Source organism: Mesoplodon mirus (assembly GCF_964341445.2).
Source record: "Mesoplodon mirus genome assembly, chromosome: 9".
Classification (NCBI taxonomy): domain Eukaryota; kingdom Metazoa; phylum Chordata; class Mammalia; order Artiodactyla; family Ziphiidae; genus Mesoplodon; species Mesoplodon mirus.
In genome coordinates, this window is record NC_138985.1 from 50,085,151 (window position 1) to 50,106,946 (window position 21,796).

Genomic DNA, 21,796 nt, shown 5'->3' on the forward strand with positions numbered 1-21,796 from the left:
TCTCTTCTCTCCTTTTCCTCTAAAACAGCAAAAGTCCCCAAAAAAGCTATTTTCTAACTATAACTTTGCTCCTTCTATGCATTCCTGATCCTACTCTATACATGCTATACATTTTTTTGCAGACTACCAAAACTGCTCTTTTAAAGGTGGCCTCTAAATCACCAAATCCCATGGCCAGTTCTCAGTCCTCATATTACTTGATCAGGTCTAACATAGTTGATCAATCTCTCCTCTACCAAGGAGTACATCTTCTTCATTTATCTTCTAGGACACCACAGACAAAGGGATTTCCTACTTCTACTCTAGCTGCTCTTTTTAGTGTCCTTTGCTAATTCTTTCTCATGTCACTGACCCAAAATGTTGCAATGCCCCAAAGTTCAGTGCTAAAGTCTCTTCTGTTTTCTATTCACACTGACAACCTTGGTGCTGTCATCCAACTCACCTAAAGTATCATCTATACACTGATGACTCCAGCCTAGGCCTTGCATCCGAATTCCAGGCCCTTATTATAGCTAACTTCCTATTGAACATATCCACTTAGATGTCAAATATGCATCTCCAAACTTACATATCTAACACCGAGCTCCTGACCTCTCACCTGACACATACACTCAGACCTTCTTTTCTCCATTTTAATAAATGGCTACTCCATTCTTCCAGGTGCTCAGACAAAAAATACCTCTGAATTCCTCCTCAATCTTACTATCCACAATGTACATCCAGGCTGCTAAAAATGCTTACTAGCTATACCTCAAAAATATAGTATCCAGATTGCAAAAATGAGACTCCAGCCCTCCCCCTGCCCCCAGCCTGGTGCATTAATACCTTTAACTACAATAATCCTTTTATTCTCAAATACCTACTACCTCTGCAAACATAAAGCCTTATATTGTCATTTTCTCCTACCCTCGGGGTCTCTCCAGGGTTAAATATCAACTTCAATCAAGCAGAAAATGAGAATAGTACAAGGTACTTTTACTATTGCTACTTATTACCATTGCTACTAAAGTAGCCTACAAACAGCAGGTGGAGATTACTCCCTACTGACTTCCCCTATGACATGCCACAAACTGATTTTTTTTTTCCTATATGGCTCATCTTCATATACTGTCCCTCTTCATGTAGATCCTTTTAAAAATAACTAATTAGTGCATGACCAGCTTATTATTATTCTTTAAATAACAAATCAAAAATATTAGGTCACCACATTACTTAAATTGCTCCTAACACTCAATATGGCAAGGTGACTGTGATATGACTTCTACTTATGCCAAATAGGACTAAAAGTTTACAGTCAAGAGATGCTGCATATCTGCTATAGCTGCAGGTGGGAAAGAAAAGATACTGGAGGTAGAAGAGTGGTTTTCATTATTGCTTTAGGACCCTAATTAAAATCTTTATGTTTGTTTCTTTGTGTCCTTTTGACTGAAAATAACTGATCCGAAGTTTTAACTGTAATTCTAAGTCTTTTAAAACATAAAGGGTTGTGCTCAGACACACAGATTTCACAGTATTTGTGCAAACACCTGGAAACATTCTTTAAAGAAAAAACAGTGCAATAACACATACCCCTAGGAATTCTTCCTGTTCCTTGACAAGTGGGGCAAGTGACACTATCTCTTCCTGTAAATTCCACATATGGAAACTGAGAGACATCTCCACTTCTTCCATCTTCATTATGGGCTTCACTATTAACCAATCCAGTCCTCATATTTTCAGTTGATGTGACTCCATAAGCATCTTCTTTATTTGAATGTAAAGGCAAATGAGAAAAAGACTTTCCCATGTCTAAGAAAAAAAAAATCTTAAAGTAAACTTCAGTCGAGAAGTATACTCAAGAACATTATAGGATATTTATACTGATCAAATTAATTTAGAACAACCTTCAAGGGAGCGTTCAAATCACTATCTGGATTAGAATTATACTCAATCAAAATAATGTCCGAAACAAGGGAGCCATTTACTAGAGTCCAAAAGTGTTTTTCTAACAAAATATTATGAAATGATATATCAGAGTTATGATAAGAATGGGCTTTCAAACAACATTAAAATTTGACAAAAGTCTCCACTTTCTTAGAGTTCTCTGAAAAGAAACACATGGACTTCACTTTTCTTAGAATAAAACAAAAACACATTCTACCTTTAAATCAATTAGCACTGAAGGCAAAAGTGGCTTTGGGCAGATTACAACTAGGTATCACCAGGAAATATCAAAGTAGTATTTTTCAGCCTTTTAAAATTCATGCCCCTATGTGATAAATAAAATCCCCAATCTTTCTCATCCTCACATTTCTTGCTTTAAACATTTAAATACTTGCAACAAAAAACAGCTCAAAAAACAAACCTACAGATTTTTCTTTCATTCAACAGTTGGTGGAGTTAGAATTATGAAATTAATATTCTAAAATATTGACTATAATTTACCAATACAAAACAGCAAAATTTAGAACATTAATTTCAAAATTTTAGGATGACAGTATCAAAAATACAAGAGGGAAATTAAATATAAATTTAAAGACAAATAAAAATAAATAGTGTTAGTACCTACAGCAAAATAACCTCTGTAGGTAGGTAACTCAGTAACACTGCAGTTTAAGTCACAATTTTAAGGATTAAAAAAACTTAAAAAGCCATATATTCTAATCGGTTGATATTCTGAGGACAAATTAACAAAGCGGGAAAGCTGAATTTAAAAATAATACATTCCGGGCTTCCCTGGTGGCGCAGTGGTTGAGAGTCCGCCTGCCGATGCAGGGGGCAAGGGTTCATGCCCCGGTCTGGGAAGATCCCACATGCCGCGGAGCGGCTGGGCCCGTGAGCCATGGCCGCTGAGCCTGCGCGTCCGGAGCCCGTGCTCCGCAATGGGAGAGGCCACAACAGTGAGAGGCCCGCGTACCGAAAAAAAAAAAAAATACATTCATTCTCTTTCTAAATTTGACCATATATTTTTTATCAGTTCCTAAAAATAGATTAAAGACATTCATATAAAGAGACATATTTCTTTAAAAAATTCTAACTGATGTGAATGAGGAAAACTGACACTCAAAATAATTCAATTTATCTTATGCTATGAAGAAAAGTTTGCTTTTTAAAACTGGCATGCCATCCATGTGTTAGGGTCACCCAAACACACTGTAAACAGCAGGATAAAAAATTATATGACTAGTAGACAAACTTAAAACTTCAGAATGATGAATAAAGATGTTGATTTTTACTATTTTTAAAAAATTTATACACACATTGCCCATTAAGTTCAAAAACGTAAATGATTTATGACTCCTAAAAATGCATTATTTTCTCTTGATTTTGCTCAAAGACATTACATGCAAGCCAAACCAATACTTGCCAGTCACAGGTGGTTCAGGGGTGAATTAACATCACTGTCCCCACACACTTTGACCTTGGGGCCTATGTGGAATATTAGATGAGCTGGGATCAATGGGCCTCAGCGGCACCCTTTTACGATCTCAGTTAACAGAGGTATAGGGTGCCTCCCACTGGAATGCCTTAAGAGGGGAAAAGACACAGAAGGCAAGAACAAGTGGCTCTCAGTCTGGGCCTGCTTTCTATACTTACGTAACAGTTGCCTTGATACAGTCGGCCTTGGACTGGTGTTTGTTTTATCAAGGCTAATGGACAAGTGCCAGATTTCGTCAGGTACTGGGCATCCTTGCCCTCCCTACTGGATTTTCCCCAGAGCACTTCTAAGTTTAACAACTTTTATTCTTGGAGACTCTTTAGTTTATAATAAAGAGGTACTAGGCCCCTGTGCTCAATATTTTTATCAAAATCCCTTAATTTACTTAAAACCAACCCGAACTTTAGACTCCTTACGGAAAAAGGAAAAAAAAAGTACATGACTCCATCCAATTTAAATGGGTCGTGATCTTCTGAACGAAGGTCGGCGCCTTTCATAAGCTACATCAACAAAACCCAGGATACAGCCTGCCTACTTTGGAAAGGTTAAAGATAAAATACAGGCAGTCGGGCAAGAAAACTCAAAAAGAGGAAAACCAGGGGCCACCTGGCCACTCAAGGTGTAGGGACCTGGAATCTCTCCCGTGCGCCGGGCTAGAACAGAAGCCCTGAGCCCCTAGGCAGGAAGCTGGGCCCGGATAAGAGGTGATGAGACACCTCCATAACCCAGCCCAGAGCGCCTCCCCGGTCTCCGCGCGTGTCCAGCGGCCCCGTAGCCTCCCCTCCTCCACCTCCTCATCCGGCTCGGCTCTTCCCAGGGCGCCCGCTCGGCCCCGCTCCATAAGGGGACCTGGAGGCTGCCCGTCCCGGGTCGCTCACCGGCATACGGGGTGCTACGCAGTCCCGAGTTGCTCCGGCGCGGACAGGCCCGAAGACAGGGTCACGGAATCCGCAGTCCCGGGTGCTGAGGTTAGAGCGACGGGCCTGCAGCGCTGGGTCGCCGCGGGGCCCGGGTGGGGGAGGGGCGGCACAATTACCACAACAGCTGAGGCCCCTCTCTGCTGCAACCTGCGCCCGAGCCTGCGCAGAGCGCTCCCGGAGAGGAGGAGGTGTGGCCCGGAAGCGTGCAATACGCATGCGTTCTTCCTCCGTCTTCCTAAAGCGATGAAGGGAACTTCCTGAGGCGCGTCTGTGCTTGTTCGCCCTCCGTTTCGTTACCTTGGTCTCCCAAGACTTAGAGGTAAAATTTGGCTGCCCTATCACTGGAAGCTTTGAAAATACTAGTCCCCCCTCCGTTTTTCCCTGTCCGGCTATTTCCCTTTGCAGAGGGGAAAGACGTGTACTGCCTGCCTCAGCCCTGAGCTGAGCAGCCTCTTCGTCCACGTCCTTCAAGTGGTCCTGACACTCGCGACGCTGGGAAGTGAGATAAACTGGTTGGTAGACACATGTCTGGTAGCCGAAAAGTCACATATATTTTAACTTAGAACCTCTTTATTACTAGAAAGAAACAGCCGCGGTTTTGTTTTGTTTTTGTTTTTGCACGTGGTGTCACCCTCCTCCCCCCAGTGCTTAGGGAGATCCTCGCTCAAATCCCAGTGTTTCAGCTTATCGCTGTAGACTTGGGGCTACTCTCCCTAACATTTCAAAGGGTGGGTAATCTCATGGAGAAAATGAAAATAACAATACAGAGTTGTTTTGAGGGTTAAATGAGATACTGGGAATAATTGTCAAACATGGACTAGACTCATTGCCTGCAGAGAACTTAACGTTTAATGAATGAAAGCTATTGTTAACTATCACGGCCACAAGGTACATAGTAACCAAGGAAGAAAGTGATAGTAATTTATTTCTGTGTTCTGACAGGATAGGTGTGTTTGGCCAATGGAATATGAAAATATGTAAAAATAAGAAATGCAAGTCAAAAACATACAATTTAATATCTAAAATTATTACATACACGTGTAAGACAATGAGCCTTCTCACACTATGTTGGTGAAGATATAAACTCATACATTTCCTGGCAAGCAGTTAGGCAATATGTAGCAAGAGTATTAAAACTTCGAATTTTCACATCCTTTAGTCCCACAATCCCACCTTTTGGAATTTATCCTAAACCTAATGAGAACTCTAGTAAGATTACAGTACAAAGTGCATTCATTTAAATAACTTAAATGTCCAACAATGCAACGTTGGTTAAATCATTCCCTGACCTCTCCTTTTAGCCCATGTCTTCTGTTGGGACGTTAATTAAATCATTTAACCCCTCATAATCAGCCCAGGCCTTCCAAAGTTGAGGAGAGGCGTGGGCATCTTTCACTAACATTGTTTGAAATTTCAAAATAAATAGTATGGCTAAAACATATCAGAATCATGGGGGAAGAAAAGAAAAGCAGCTTCCAAATCTTCTGACGGTCTACGTGTATGACCCTACCTTTCATAGAATTACAGGGTTACTTAAATATGGAATAGCCATGCAATGAGATCTCATAAAGCCTGTACAAGTTACGTTGTAAAGATGTTTTGTTACATGAGAAGTGATGATAATAATATACCACTAAATAAAAGCAGTATGCAATAGATGGTATATGAAGTATTATTAAGGCTGTAAAGTATATTCACATTTAGAACATATAGATATAAATGGAAAGAACTATACAAAATATAAACAGTCATTTGTAGTTTGAGGCTATTTTTATTTTCTCTACTATATACATTTTTAAATTAGCAAATATTTCTATAATTTAACATGTACTATTTTTCAGTTTAAAAAAGGTATTATTGGGCTTCCCTGGTGGCGCAGTGGTTGAGAGTCCGCCTGCCGATACAGGGCACACGGGTTCGTGCCCCGGTCCGGGAAGATCCCACATGCCGCGGAGCAGCTGGGCCCGTGAGCCATGGCCGCTGAGCCTGCGCGTCTGGAGCCTGTGCTCCGCAACGGGAGAGGCCACAACAGTGAGAGGCCTGCGTACCGCAAAAAAAAAAAAAAAAAAAAAAAAAAAAGGTATTATTATTATTTTTTTATTTCTCAAGGAAATACTTAGTCATTATTCTCTCAACTAACTTTATCACTTAACTTTAAAAATTCGGGCTGGGCAGCATGTCCTTATCCAAATAACTGGAATTCACATAGGAGTGAGTCTTTCTGCAAAAAGATCCCTGTAAGAAGCAATTTAGTGGCATGGTTAGGAATATAGCCTTTAGAGCCAGATTACCTGAGGATGAGCCCAGGCTGACTGGGATATATAGAGTGTGTGTAACAGTGGACAAGATACTTAACCTTCTTTATTCCTAACTTTTATTATCTGTAAAACAGAGATGGTAATAATGCCAGTCTCAATGGGTTGCAGCCAGGAGCTGACAGCTTAAGTTACCTAGTAAATATTAATGACAAACTTACTGCCTATGTAACAATGAAGTATTTTTAAAAATAGATATTAAATGCTTGATGCATTTGCCCCTGTACTCTGATTTTCACCATTAAAGCACATTTTGGAAGGAAAGTTTTCTGAAAAGCTTGCAGTTGTTTGGTTAACAATGATTTCCCGAGTTCTATTTCAGTCTCTGTGCTATCAGATATGAAGGCCATATGCTTTATTGAAGAGTCCAGGATAACTTTGTTTTTTTCTTAAATAAATTTATTTATTTATTTATTTATTTTTGGCTGCTTTGGTTCTTCGTTGCTGTGCATGGCTTTCTCTAGTTGCAGCGAGCAGGGTCTACTCTTCAGTGTGGTGTGCAGGCTTCTCGTTGCGGTGGCTTCTCTTGTTGTGGAGCATGGGCTCCAGGCACGCGGGCTCAGTAGTTGTGGCGCACGGGCTTCGTTGCTCCGCGGCATGTGGGATCTTCCCCGACCAGGGCTCAAACCCGTGTCCCCTACATTGGCAGGCGGATTCTTAACCACTGTGCCACCAGGGAAGCCCCCAGGATAACTTTGAATAGGTGATAATTCTTCTATAATGATTTCTGGTTATATTCGCCATTGATGCTGAAGCTAAATGATTTTTCTATGTTTAATTAACTTTTGAAAACTTAGCCTTGCCTCATATTCCAGTTTTCTCTTTAGTCTAATGTAATGGTAAATCACCCAAATCCTAATAGCTCTCAACCATATTGCAAAATTTACTTCAAAAGAAGTTTGCTTAAAAAAGAAGAAGGAGTTTTGCTTTGAGTTTGAGACCTCTCAAACAGTGGAATCTGTTTTTACTCCCCTTGAAACTGAGTGGATTTTTGTGACCTTCCTGATGAGCAGAAAACAGCAGAAGTCACCCTCTTTGACCTCCTGTGAGGTCATAAAAGGCAGTGTTTCCACCTGGCTTTCTCTCTCTTGGGATGCTCATCCTTGGAACCTAGCCACCATCTTGTAAGGCAGCCAAGTAGCCACAGGGAGGTGCCTCATGTAGGTGTTCTGGCTATCTGACCCAACTGAGACCTCACTGATCTCCAGACACATGAGTGGGCAGGCCTTCAGATGATGACAGCACCCAGCTTTCCAGCTGGGTGACTACTACAACTGTCACCAAGTGGAACATAGAGGATGTCCCTGTTGAGTCTTACCTAAGTTGCAGATTTATGACCAAAATAAATGTAACTCACAGTTTTAACCCACTAAGATACAGGATGGCTTTTTATTCAGCAATAAATAACCATAACATGAGCCCACTGAAGCTCCACAACCCTTTGAGAAATGTACAATCTCCCCCCTTTTTACAGATGAGAAAACTGAGGCTTAGTGAGGTGAGGCAACTTGTGTCCCACATCACGCAGATATTGAGCAACACAGCTAGAATTTGAGTCAAAGTGTGTCAAAGTGTGTCAACAAAGAATGGGGAAAAAAAGTGAGGGAGATAAGCCAAAGAATGAGCTTAGAGAGGGACCAGGGGAAGCTAGAAGATATAAGCAGATTTGCCATTGGAATTAAGATCATTCAAGTGATCTTAATACTCTTTTCACCAGGGTCAGCTAGGGAAGCTCCCACCTATGCAAACACCAGAAGGGAATCTGGTGCTTGGCACTCCATAGCAGGTCAGAAGGCCTGGGAGGGCTCTCTTCATCTTCCTACCTCTTCAACAGGGAAGTGTTGGCAAGGATGTGGCAAGGATTTTGTGCTGGTGGTGGGAGAGTAAATTCCTTCAGCCACTCTGGAATACATTATGGAGGTTCCTTAAAACTAGAACTACCATATGATCCAGGAATCCCACTTCTTCAGTATATATATGAAGGAAAGGAAAACAGGGTCTTGAGATATCTGCACTTCCATGTTCATTGTAGCATTGCTCACAATAGCCAAAATATTTAAACACCCTAAGTGTGAATGGATGAATCAATAAACAAGATGTGGTGCATATATATATGGCATATATATACACATATGTATATATACATATATATGTGTATATACATATGTATACACAAACACACAGGAATATTATTTGCCAAAGAGAAAGAAGGACGTCCTGCTGTTTGTGGCAACATGGATGGAATTTGAGGGCGTTATGCTAAGTGAAGCAAGTCAGACAGAGAAAGAAAAATACTGTATTATATCACATTATACATGGAATTTTACAAAGCTGACTCATAGAAACAGACTAGGATTGTGGTTACCAGGGGTTGGGGAGTGGGAGAAAACCGAGATGTTGTACAAACTTCCAGTTACAAGATGAATAAGTTCTGGGGACCTAATGTACAGCATAGTGACTATAATTAACAATACAGTATCATATACTTGAAAGAGTAGATCTTAAATGTTCTCACCACAAAAAAGGAATGGTAATTATGTGACATGATGCAGGTGTTAGCTAATGAATGCTGTGGTTGGTATCCTTTTGCAATAAATGAGTATCAAATCAACGTGTTGTACACCTTAAACTTACACAATGTTATACGTCAATTATATCTCAATAAACCTGGAAAAAAGTAAAAATAATTAAAACTAGTTAGTAACTTTAATTCATCTGAATTTTTTGTAGGATCTTTGTCTTAATCATAATTTCTAATGAGAATAATTTTAGGAGTTTGAGAAAACTATGCTGAATGAATGAATTTATTTTACCAGCTATTCTTTACATCACCTCATTTAACTTTTTTTTTTTTTGGCTGTGCCACTCGGCTTGTGGTATCTTAGTTCCCCGACCAGGGATTGAATCCGTGCCCTCAGCAGTGAAAGTGCCGAGTCCTAACCATTGGACCACCAGGGAATTCCCACCTCATTTAACTTTTTTTTTTTTTTTTGCGGTATGCGGGCCTCTCACTGCCGTGGCCCCTCCCGCTGCGGAGCACAGGCTCTGGACGTGCGGGCCCAGCGGCCATGGCCTACGGGCCCAGCCGCTCCGCAGCATGTGGGATCCTCCCGGACCGGGGCACGAACCCACGTCCCCTGCATCAGCAGGCAGACTCCCAACCACTGCGCCACCAGGGAAGCCCTCATTTAACTTTTATAGAAATACTTTGTATTAAGTTCTACTATTATCCCACATCTTTTTATTTAAATAGAGGAAATAGAGGATTCAAGGTATTATGACTTATTTGTGGCCACAGAGCTAGTAAATAGCAGAACTGGAACTCAGATATTCTGATTTCAAAGCCTAAACTATTAACCACCATAGCAGAAGTGTATGTGTTTAACTAGAAAGATGGATTTTTGTCTGAAAAAAAGGTTAAAATACATGAACACTGAAAGATATATGCTAATATAAAAAATATTTCTTAAACTTCATATCAGAGACTGTGACGGGAATAAACTGCTATGGGCTTTTATGGAAGAGAATGCTAAAAGCAGCAAGAATAATTTTTTTTTCAGGTTTCTTAGAGAGGTAGGATCTTAAATATGCTCATAGGCTTTTCTAATTTTTTTTCTAGATATTTTTCCCTAATAGATCAAGAATTTTACTACTCTTTGTGTTTTCAAATCTTAGTCTAATACTTCACATATGAGATGATAGGTGTTCTGTTTTGTTTTGTTTTGTTTTTTGCCATACCACATTGCTTGCAGGGCTTGCAGGATCTTAGTTCCCTGACCAGGGATCAAACCTGGGCCCCTAGCAATGAAAGTGCTGAGTTCTAACCACTGGACTGCCAGGGAATCCCCATGATAGGTTTTCTTTAAGAGATAACAGGATTCATTAAGAGATAACAGGAGTCATCAAATTAGCGTTCATTTAAAATACATTCCAAAGCAGTGATTGTTAAATTATTTTTAGGTCACAGGTCTCTTTAATAATCTGAAATATGATATGAACCTTCCTCTCCTAAGGGGAAAGAAAAAGAGACACAAAAACATTTTGTATACATTTTCAAAGGGGTCACAGATTTCCTAGAAGGATGTCCATGAGGACCAGATTAAAAACTGTTTAAAGACTTCACATACCATGAACAACTGAGCCTGTGCTGCAACTACTGAGCTCGCGTGCAACAACTACTAAAGCCCGCGCACCTAGAGCCCGTGGTCCACAACAAGTGGAGCCACCACAGTGAGAAGCCCACGCACCGCAACGAACAGTAACCCCCGCTCACCGCAACTAGAGAAAGCCCCTGTGCAGCAACGAAGACCCAATGCAGCCAAAAATAAATAAATAAATAAATAAATAAATAAATAAATAAATGTATTTTAAAAAAAACCCAATTAGACAAAGATGGCTGTATTTAGACCTCGGTCATTACAGCAATGGTGTTATATTTGCTAGCCATAATTCCTTCTCATTTTCAAAAGTGGCTTTGGGAAATAGTAATTATGATTTAGATATAGAGGCAGTATTCAATTGTGGCATATCAATACTAGGTGACTCCACATTTCAGAAAACCCTGAAAAGAGTCATTTTTTTTTTTTACAGTTTTTCTATTTCCTCTCTTTAAAAAGTAATATCATTGTTTAAATTGCAGTTTAACATTTAAAGGGGTGAGTTTTTAATTTTTATTTGTGAAGCGGGACATAGCTTTGGCACCCTGGATTCTGGCTTTTTAAGTGTTCTTCAAATTTGCCTTAGTGATCAACAAGGTGCAGAGTGGTGGGAAGATGTCTAAGTAGATTGATTGTTTTATGGATTGTCATTTAAAAAATATCAATGCCGTAATCATATGAGTGATACTCAAAATATAATACAGTAAATTTAAAGTAAGAGTGAATTAATAAAAATCAAATTAATTAAAAATTTAAAGTCTTATGGGAGCTCCTAAATACTGAGATCTTATCAATTTGACACCTAGTATCCCCCAAGCTTAAAATGATGTTATAAAAATCTAGTTAGAGTTTGTAATTAAATGAATTTGTTCTTTCTCATTAAATATTAAATCTGAAATAGGAACTGAAAGTAGATGAGAAACCTGAAAATATCTGAGTAAAGATTCCATATACATAAATTACCCAATGTGTCTCCATAGTTCTCCCATCTTCCAGAGTCACCCTTTCCATTAGTAGGCAAATAAAATAACATGAACCCTCTTTTCCAGGGGCATGTACTCCCCAATTTTTCTAAAGATTTTTGAGAAGGAAGGCTTACAACTTTTTGCTGGTAGTTGACTGTCATTATTTTCTGTGCTCTGCTCCTGGCTCAAATCTTGATCACTTTGTGCTGTCTTATCACTACTTATGGATTCTTTGTTGCTCTCTCTGCATCCCTTTGCCACACATTTAAACGTGGTTCCTTTCTATCATACCATAAGTCAGCATAAACAGAAAGCTGTATGTATAACAGATAAAATGGTTTAAGTACAAAAAAAACCCAAACAACTTAAAACTGAATATCCAACATTGATTTTTGTTTTTGCATTAAAAATATTTTTTTATTGGAGTATAGTTGATTTACAATGTTGTGTTAGTTTCAGGTGTACAGCAACAACATTGATTTTTATTAGAGTTCAAAGTTCATTTTGTGCCAAGAGTCATATTGTAGTGATCCCCTTCTTCCTGAGCCCAGTCAGCCATCAGTTCCCCGGGAGCCCACTCTGATTCTCCAATGAGATTTTTCCCAAATGGCTTTCCTATAAGTGCAGGGGCCCAGACTCCCCTTTTCTCAAGCTGCTGCAATGAAAATGGAAAATTCCACTTATACAGGCCTACGTGGCTCTACCTTTATCGCAGCATCTCTGTTACAAGACTAACCTTGAGACTTCTTTTTTTTATAACCAAAATGCCCACTTATGTGTGTTCCCAAACACAGCAGTATCCTCCCAACTTTTTTAGAACGCAGTGACATTTGCTATTAAAATCTTCTTTTGTTCCTTTATTCAAATAGAATGACTACAATGTAAAAGGACTAACCTGTAGGTATGAAAATTCTTCCTCTGAAATGTCAGTTATCAGTTCAGGCTTTGGATGAAAGTGTTTATTCTCTATAAACAGTGCTGTTCAGCAAAAATATAATTGAGCAACAAATGCAAGCCATATATGTAATTTAAAATGTTCTAGTAGCCGTATTAGATAAAGTAAAAAGAAATGGGTGAAATTAATTTTAATAATTCAGTATATCTTAGACATTATTATCTCAACATAAATATAAAAATATAAAGATAAAAAATTAATGAGATATTTTAAATTCTGTTTTTCATATGAAGTTAAAAATTTGTACAATTCAATTCTGAGTAGCCACATTTCAGGTGCTCAATAGCCATATGTGGTTAGGATGTATTCTTTTAGATAACAGAGTTCCATACAATAACATAAAACACCAATAGAGTTCTTAGGATTTTTTGATTCCATATAACTAGAAAATTTTAGTCTAAGGGAGAAAAGAATACCATTTACCTCTCATCTTAATGTCTATTGAGACTTTTGTGCTAACCCCAAACTTTCCTTTAATTTTCATTTTACTTGTTTTCTCTCCCTGTCACCTAAAAAATACATTCACAACCTAAAAGTTGAGAATTATGTTTTATTCGGCAGGAATTTTTAGGACTTCAAGCCGGGGAGGCAGCACCTCAGTAACCCTGAGAGACCTGCTGCAAGGAGGTTGGAAGGGCGGGGGAGGGGCAGGCGTGGGCAGCCAGTATACAGAGGAGTTTTGCAACAAAGGGCAGGTAGTCTGAACTTCAAAAGATTATTGTTAGTTAAAGAAAACCAGATATGTCAAGTTAAGGAATTTAGCACTTTTCTTTGTATGGGAAGATGTAAGAGTCTGGGCTCACTGAAATCATTCCTTTGATATGGACCTCAGCTATCTGAGGCCAGTATCCTGTGTTTTCATATCCTGAGTTTCCTCAGGGCTCACCATGGGGAGTGGCTGTAATTTGATGGCTGCTAGATGGCAGGTATTCTTTCCTTCTGAGTTCCCTGAGAGCTCACCATAGGCTGTGGCTGCAATTGCTGATGACTGTGACATCCTCTGTTTACTGATATGGCAGGAAATATTCCTTTTCTCATTCCTAAACACTGCTTTCTAAAGCTCTTCCCCACTATGACTCCTAAATTACAACAGCTGGATACAGCCTGGCCTGTTATCATTATTATCTTTTATGTTTCCCAGAGTGAAACTCCTAACAAAGTTTCTTGAGAATTTCCATGAGTGACAGATATGCATAGGAGGACCAGGTTAGTTTTAGATTGAAGACAGAGGAGTCAAATAGGAGCTGGCATAGCTACAAGATGTGTGTCAAAGGATATGTGTTTAACCTTCTGATTTCAACTTTTCAAAATTCTTCAATATCACTGTGAAGATGTTAAATTCTTTTCAGATTAGTCTTCAAATTTCAGTCATTAGTAATTAATAATGATAGCCTTAACAACAAAGAGTATATAGACATAAGCATGTGGACAAAAAATGTTGCCTGTCATTTTGGTAAACACAGAATGTTGCCCCACCATCAAGCCATCAGCCACTGCAGCTGTCCCTGAGGGTGCAGCCTGAGGGGAATTCAGGATGGAGAAAAACAGGATATTGGCCCTAGATAGTTCAGATGCATATCTAAGAAATAATTTCAATGAGCCCAGACTCTTGCATCTTCCCATACTTAGAAAAGCACTAAAATCATTAACTTGAGATGTCTGTTTTTTGTGATTAGCATTAATCTTTTGATGTGTGACTCCATGGGTGTTTTTGTTTGTTTGTTTGTTTTCAGCAAAAACACCTATATATCCTGGCTCCCACTTTACCTCTTTGGAGCAGTTCCTCAGAGCTATCTGAATAGCTCAGAGCTATTGCTTAGAGCTATTGCTCAGAGCTATGGCTATCTCCCAGGCTACAGTCCTCAGTAAAGTCCCCAAATAAAACATAACTTGCAGCTTTTAGGTTGTGCATTTTTCTTCAGTCAACAGGCATCAGTACGGGACGATGTCCATTCAAGTCACTGCTCTACTTTGAACAGAACTAATGTGTGTTTTCGGAGAGGGTGTGTCTTATCTCTAAGAAATCAGTCTCAAAAATAATACCACTGTTTATATTGCTTAAAATCTAGTGAGGTAGATAGGTAAATCAACAAAAACAACGAAATATGATAAGGTGTATGGATGATAGTACATATAAAACAGTGCTATCTATCTGGGACTAAAAGATTGATGAAGATTCCTTGGGGAACTAAGGAATGTGTAGGAGATTTTAAAAAATTTTTTGTTAAAGTTTTATTGGGTATAACTGACATACCATTTACTGTACATGTTTAAAGTATACAATTTTAGAAGTTTGGACATATGAATATACTTGTAAAACCTAAACCATGATCAAAATAATGAACAGATTCACACCCACAAAAATTTCTTTGTGTCCCTTTGTAACCTCATTCTTGCTACTCTTCTGCTGATATACTTTCTGTCATTATAGATAAGCTTGCATCTTCTAGAATTTTACATTAATGAAATCAAACATTATGTACTCTTCTTCATCTGGCTCTTTTCATTCAGTCTACTTATTTTGATATTCATCCATCTTGTCATTAAGTACTCATAGTCCATCCCTTTTTATTGCTGAGCAGTTTTCCCTTATAATGATGTGTCACAATTTATTTGTCTGTTCACCTGTTGATGGATATTTGGGCTTAAGTTTAAATTTTCTGGCTGTTACAAGCAAAGCTGCTGTGAAAATTTATGTACAGGTTTTTCCAAGACATGTTGCTTGCATTACTTTGGAGTATATACCTAGAAGTAGAATAACTATGGTAGGTGTTATGTTTAAAGTTTTAAGAAGCTGCCAAACTATTTTCCAAAGTGGCTGTATCATTTTCTATTCCCACTAGCTGAGTTGCCTGGAGTCACAATGCTAGTGAAGAAAGGAACTATCCTCAGGTCTTGGGACTCGCAGCCCCAAACCCTTCACTCAGACCAGTGCTTGCTCTCTGGCTGGATGGCAGGATGCCTGGACTTGCTTCTGGAGTATCTGGTCAGCAGGTGTGTGTCATGGCCCTATAGCCCAATCTACTTTGTCTCTATGGTTCTACCTATTCTGAACATTTCATATAAATGGAACCACACTGCAAAAAAAAAAGAGAGAGAGTTTCCATTGAGCCACACCTTTGTCAACACTTGGTATGGTCATTCTTTTTTTTTTTTTTTTTTTTTTTTTTGCGTTACGCGGGCCTCTCACTGTTGTGGCCTCTCCCCTTGCGGAGCGCAGGCTCCGGACGCACAGGCTCAGCGGCCATGGCTCACGGGCCTAGCCGCTCCGCGGCATGTGGGATCCTCCCGGACCGGGGCACGAACCCATGTCCCCTGCATCTGCAGGCAGACTCTCAACGACTGCGCCACCAGGGAAGCCCCTGGTCATTCTTTTTAATTTTAGCCACTCTAATAGATGAGTAGTGGGTTTTTTGTTTGTTTGTTTGTTAATATATTTATTTATTTATTTATTTTTGGCTGCATTGGGTCTTCATTGCTGCACGCAGGCTTTCTCTAGTTGCGGCAAGTGGGAGCTACTCTTTGTTGTGGTGCGAGGGCTTCTCATTGCGGTGGCTTCTCTTGTTGCGGAGCATGGGCTCTAGGCATGCAGGCTTCAGTAGTTGTGGTGCGTGGGCTCAGTAGTTGTGGCTCGCAGGCTCTACATCGCAGGCTCAGTAGTTGTGGCGCGTGGGCTTAGTTGCTCCACGGCATGTGGGATCTTCCCAGACCAGAGCTCGAACCCATGTCCCCGGCATTGGTAGGCGGATTCTTAACCACTGCACCACACCTCTTATTGTGGTTTTAATTTGTATTTCCCCAATAGTAACTGATGTTGAACATCTTTTCAAGTCCTCCTTTGCCACTCTCATAGCATATTTGGTGAAGTGTCTGTTCAAAATCTTGCCCAGTTTTTGCTATTATTTTGTTCCCTTTTTACCGAGTTATGAGGGTTTTAAAAAATACATTCTGGATACAAGCATTTATCCGATATGTGATGTGCAGAGTTTTTCTCCCCAGTCTGTGGCTGTCCTCTCTCTCATTCTCTTAACTGTGTCTTTCAAAGAGCAGAAGTTCTTAATTTTGATAGAATCAAATTCATAAATATTACCGGGAGCTAAGTGGATAAGAGAGTTAAGTACAATTACAATATAATATGATAAGTCCTATGATAAGGATTTGCCCTGGATTTACTCAGACTTAGGGAGTAACAGAGACTTTCTGAAGGAGGAGATACTTGAGGAGGAGCTAACTGAGTAAAGCTGGAAATGGAGTTGCAGGCAAGAAAAGAACATGTGCACAGGCTATGAAAGAGTATGGTATATTTAACTATGAATATCTGTATGACTGGAGCATAGTGTGCATATGAAGACAAAATAGAAAATAAAATTAGGATGAAAACTGAGAAAAAACAGTCATGAAGGATCCTGTGCATTAAGGGGTTATGCCTTACTGCTAATAATTATGGTTATATATGCATTTTTAAAAGATCATTTTGGAATTATTGCTGAAAATGCATGGGGAATGGATGGGAGAGGTATTAGAGGCTGAGGGACCAGATAAGGAGTGTGAGAAGGACCCAGGACAAAAGTATTGATGCCTGGGGGACAGAGAAGTTGAATAGCTATAAATAATTGGAAAATAGAATCAGAAAGATTTGGTTATCACTGACTATTGCCCAAGAGACGGTGGAAGGAGTTTAATGTAGAATTTGGAAAAAGGCATTTTTAAGCTTAAACAATATAAATGGCGTAGTCAAGGAGTAGGGATGCATAATTTGAAATTTCATTATTTATATTATATGTTTTGTTCTGTGTTGATTGATGAGATGGCTGGTAGATCAACATAGTCATTAGATTACTAATAGACACTGGCAGTCAAGGAATAGGTGAAGCTCACTGTACTCAAAATATATCCCCATATGTTTTGCAAATTGCAGATTATTTGGAATTCAAATCTTTCCAGAAGAATAATATTCAAATCTTTCTAGGAGAATAATATATTCTCCTGGTATCAGTATCGCAATTACTATCTCCTGTTTTCGTAACGTAAGTTTAATTATTAAATAATCGGAGGAGCAATCTCAGGTGAGACAACAAATCTCCTAAGTGACTTGGGAGACAATAAGACTATTCAAGTTGGAGTTCTAGTGATTGGAGGGAAGGGGAACTGACAGATTTCTTTTTCTTCAGAGGTCATAACTATAGAGATCAGTGAAGTCAGAGAATGAAAGGCAAGTTTTATGTGTTTAGCTGGGCAGTTGGTCAAATCCAAAAGGTCAGCCCAGCTTGGAAGTAGTACTTTCCAGTTTCAGGCTAAGATGAGATGCTTAATATTAAAGAAACAAAAGGTTTCTGAAAGAGGCTATCCTTAAAACAGTGTGAGAAACCCTGAACAAAGAGCCAACATAATGCAAGTTAAGGATCCAGGCAAAATGTCAGAGCAATGATGCATCTGTGGTGGGTACCACTCCAAGAATGGAGCTTAATAATAGACCAAGGTCAGAACTGTTCTCAAAGTACTGGGAGGCCCAACTAGCACAGGTAGAGAAGAAGGAAAACATGACCAGAGTCAGAGACTCGGGGAATGAGAAGCAAGGCCAGATAATAACAATCACAAGGGCATGAAGTACTTTTTACTACATGAATGCAAGGGAGAACAAGCATAGTTAACTGGTTAGGTGAGAAAGAAGGAAGTATTTCACTCCTTTAGTAGTGATCATCACTGCTGCTGAAAAGAGAACTCTTGAGGAGGTGTTTTGAAACGGTTGTAAAATAAAAATACAGAATCTAATCAAGATTTACAAAGCAGTAAGAGACTTACTCCACTTCACAAAAATTCGGTTATGTAAAATAAACTTACACTTTTTCCTCCCCTAGGGGAAAAAATGTTGAAAAATACTTAGCTGAAGACACAAGTAAACTTTAACAAACTTAAATCCAAAAGGATTTAAGATTTTCCTGGGAGAGAAGAGAATGACAGCTGCTTTCATTTCTTACAGAACAGTTTATGGTATTTATGGTACATCAAGTAGCTTTTTTATTACATGAATGCACCACAAACATGGGTAAAGGGAGACCAGCCAAATGTTTAATGGCTGTGTGTAGGCTGGAATGATAGATTATAATCTCATGGCACTCCAATCATAGAGGGAGTCTGCACCCCACCCTCTAACTCTTTCTCAAGGCCTGAACTAAGAACCCAAAAGTAGTATGTGAAAGGCAAGGAGTAAGACAGGATTACTGGAAAAAAATCCCTTTAAGGATGCCAGGCCTTCTTCAGTTGCATCCCAACAATGCTCTGAAGGCTGGGGGCAGGGCAGCAGGATGGAGAGAGTTCTAGTGAAGCACAGAAAGACAGGCAAGACTGGGGGAGTAAAGAGCACAACCCACGGACTTGCTGGAAGCTAAGCTTCTGAGCTAAGTGAGTAACAGTTTGGTGGGTGGGCTGTCAGGTACAAAGTCGTCTCCAGAGTTTTGCCAGTGCTAAAAACCCAAGCACATTTGAAGGACATGTTGAACTGATTCTAATTAACTTCAACAAAGCCCAGACTCAGCAAATCTAAAGATTCAGTTGACTCAGCCTTCCAAACAAGAAGCCTCATAGAGGGCTTCCCTGGTGGTGCAGTGGTTGAGAGTCCACCTGCCGATGCAGGGGACGGGTTCGTGCCCCGGTCCGGGAGGATCCCACATGCTGCAGAGTGGCTGGGCCCGTGAGCCATGGCCGCTGAGCCTGTGCATCCGGAGCCTGTGCTCCGCAACGGGAGAGGCCACAACAGTGAGAAGCCCGCGAACCGCAAAAAAAAAAAAAGAAGCCTCATAGAAAAAGTGGAAAGATATTTTTTAGGGTAAATATTATTTACTGTTCTCTTTTGTACAATATCTAGCATACAATAAGAATTATCAGATATGTGAAGGCACAAGAAAATGTGAGCCATGGTCACAAGAGAAAATAGTTAATAGAGGCAAACACAGAAATGGCCCACATATTGGAATTATCTGAAAGGGATTTTAAAATTACTATAATAAATGTTATAGAATCTGTAGGAAAAGTGGACAACATGCATGAATAGACAGGGTATTTTGGCAAAGAGATGGGAACTGTTTAAAAAAAAACAAATGAAAATGATGGAAATAAAATATCAGACATAAAAAGTCCACTTGGTAGGATTATTAGCAAACTGGACATAGGAGAAGAAGGAGTTCATAAACTTGAGACAGGTCAATAGAAATTATACAAACCAAATATAAAAAGCAAAAAAAATGGGGGAGAGGGAGGGACAGATGGAAAAGAGTGTCCGATATCTGCAGGACAGTATCAAATGGTCTAGCATATATGTACTTGGAATCCAAGGAGAAGAAAAAAGAAGGGGACAGAAGAAGTATTTGAAGAGAGATAAACTGAGAAATCTCCAAAACAACTGATGATGTCAATCCAGGTATTCAGCAAGCTCAGTGATTCCTAAAGAGCATAAAATTGAAAGAAAAACAAACCTAGAGAATCATAGCAAAAAAAATCTTAAAACCAGTCACAGAGAAAAGATACACATTACATGTAGGGGAATAATGATTAAAAAAAATTAATCACTAGTGATTTTTTAATATCAAAAACAACAGAGGACATAGAAAATGGAATGGAATTTTTGAAGTGTTCTAAAAATATAAACAACGTATATCAACTTAAATTCTGTATCTAGCAAAAAAACCCAAATATTTCAGCCAAAATAAAGCTATTTTCAGACAGACAAAAGCTGAGCAAATTCAGCTCCAGACATCTCTAGCAGAAATTCTAGAAGTTCTTCAGGCTAATGTGAAATGATATAAGATGAAAGTCCTGATATATGAATAAACATATAGAAATATTTTCTATTTTACTTATTTTATATGTATCCCATATATCATTTATCTATAGCTATATATAGCTTTAAAACATTATTGACTAAAATGAATATGGTAGCAATATATTTTGGGTTATAATGTATGTAGAAGTAAAATATATGTCAACAAGGGCACAAAGTACAGGAGGGAATATAAATAGGATTATAGTGTTGCAGTGTTCTTATATTTTTCTTTAAGTACTTATTTATCTTTTGAAGGTAAACTTTACAAATTGAAGATACATAAAGTAAATTGGAAAATATACCATGAAAACAATAAGCATAAGAGTGATAGTATCACCATAATAATATCAGAAAAATAAGACTTCAAGGCAAAGAGTATTTCCAGAGATGCAGAAGCATATTCATAGTGGTAAAAGTCTTCATTGTTTAAGAAGATATAATGGTTCTAAATATGCATGCAGCTACTAATAGAGCCTTAAAGCCACAAAGCAATATTTGACAGAATAGATGGAGAAATAGATAAATGTACAATAAGTAATGAATCGAATATACACAGAAAATCAGGAAAAATATAGAAGACTTGAATAACATTATGTACTAGCTTGACTAATGGAGTTAATAGAATGTGATACCCATCAACTAAAAGTACAAATTCCTTTCAATTTCACAAAGAACATTCAGCAGCACCAATCATTGACCAATCCTATGCTAGTGTCTTAAAAAGTCTCAATAAATTCACAAGATCAGAAACATAGAGTATATGTTCTATGATCACAAATTAGAAATCAGTAACTGAAAAATATCTTGAAAATGCCAAAATATTTAGAAATTAAGTGACTCACTTCTGAATAACCCATGAATCACAGGAGAAATCACAAGGAAAAATGAGAAATATTTTGAACTTTATAGTGAGAACACAATATATCAAAATTTGTGGGATGCATCCAAAACACGAATAAAATGGAAATTTATAACATTAATTGCCTATATTAGAAAAGAAGAAAGATATACAGTGAATTAGCTAAGCTTCCACATTAAGAAATAAAAGAAAATTAAACCCAATTTAGGAAGAAGAAAGGAAATAATACATAGAAAAGCAGAAATTAATGAAACAGAAGATAAACAAGGGAATTCCCTTGTGGTCCAGTAGTTAGGACTTTACACTCTCACTGCTGAGGTCCCAGGTTTGATCCCTGGTCAGGGAACTAAAATCCCATAAGCCGTGCAGTGAGGCCAAAAAAAAAGAT

The 21,796-nt window shown here is 38.8% G+C and overlaps 1 protein-coding gene across 1 annotated transcript in view; it reads right to left on the bottom strand.

The window, feature by feature from the left end:
• TMEM106B (transmembrane protein 106B) overlaps positions 1-4,474 on the bottom strand; it is a 28,955-nt gene extending 24,481 nt beyond the window's left edge. Inside the window, exons 1-2 of the mRNA XM_082632649.1 lie at positions 4,297-4,474; positions 1,570-1,788 (exon numbers count right to left, since the gene is read on the bottom strand). Coding sequence (XP_082488775.1) covers positions 1,570-1,786 — 217 coding nt within the window. The 5' untranslated portion in view covers positions 1,787-1,788; positions 4,297-4,474. The remainder of the gene's footprint in view (positions 1-1,569; positions 1,789-4,296) is intronic.
• Positions 4,475-21,796: the final 17,322 nt, after the last annotated feature.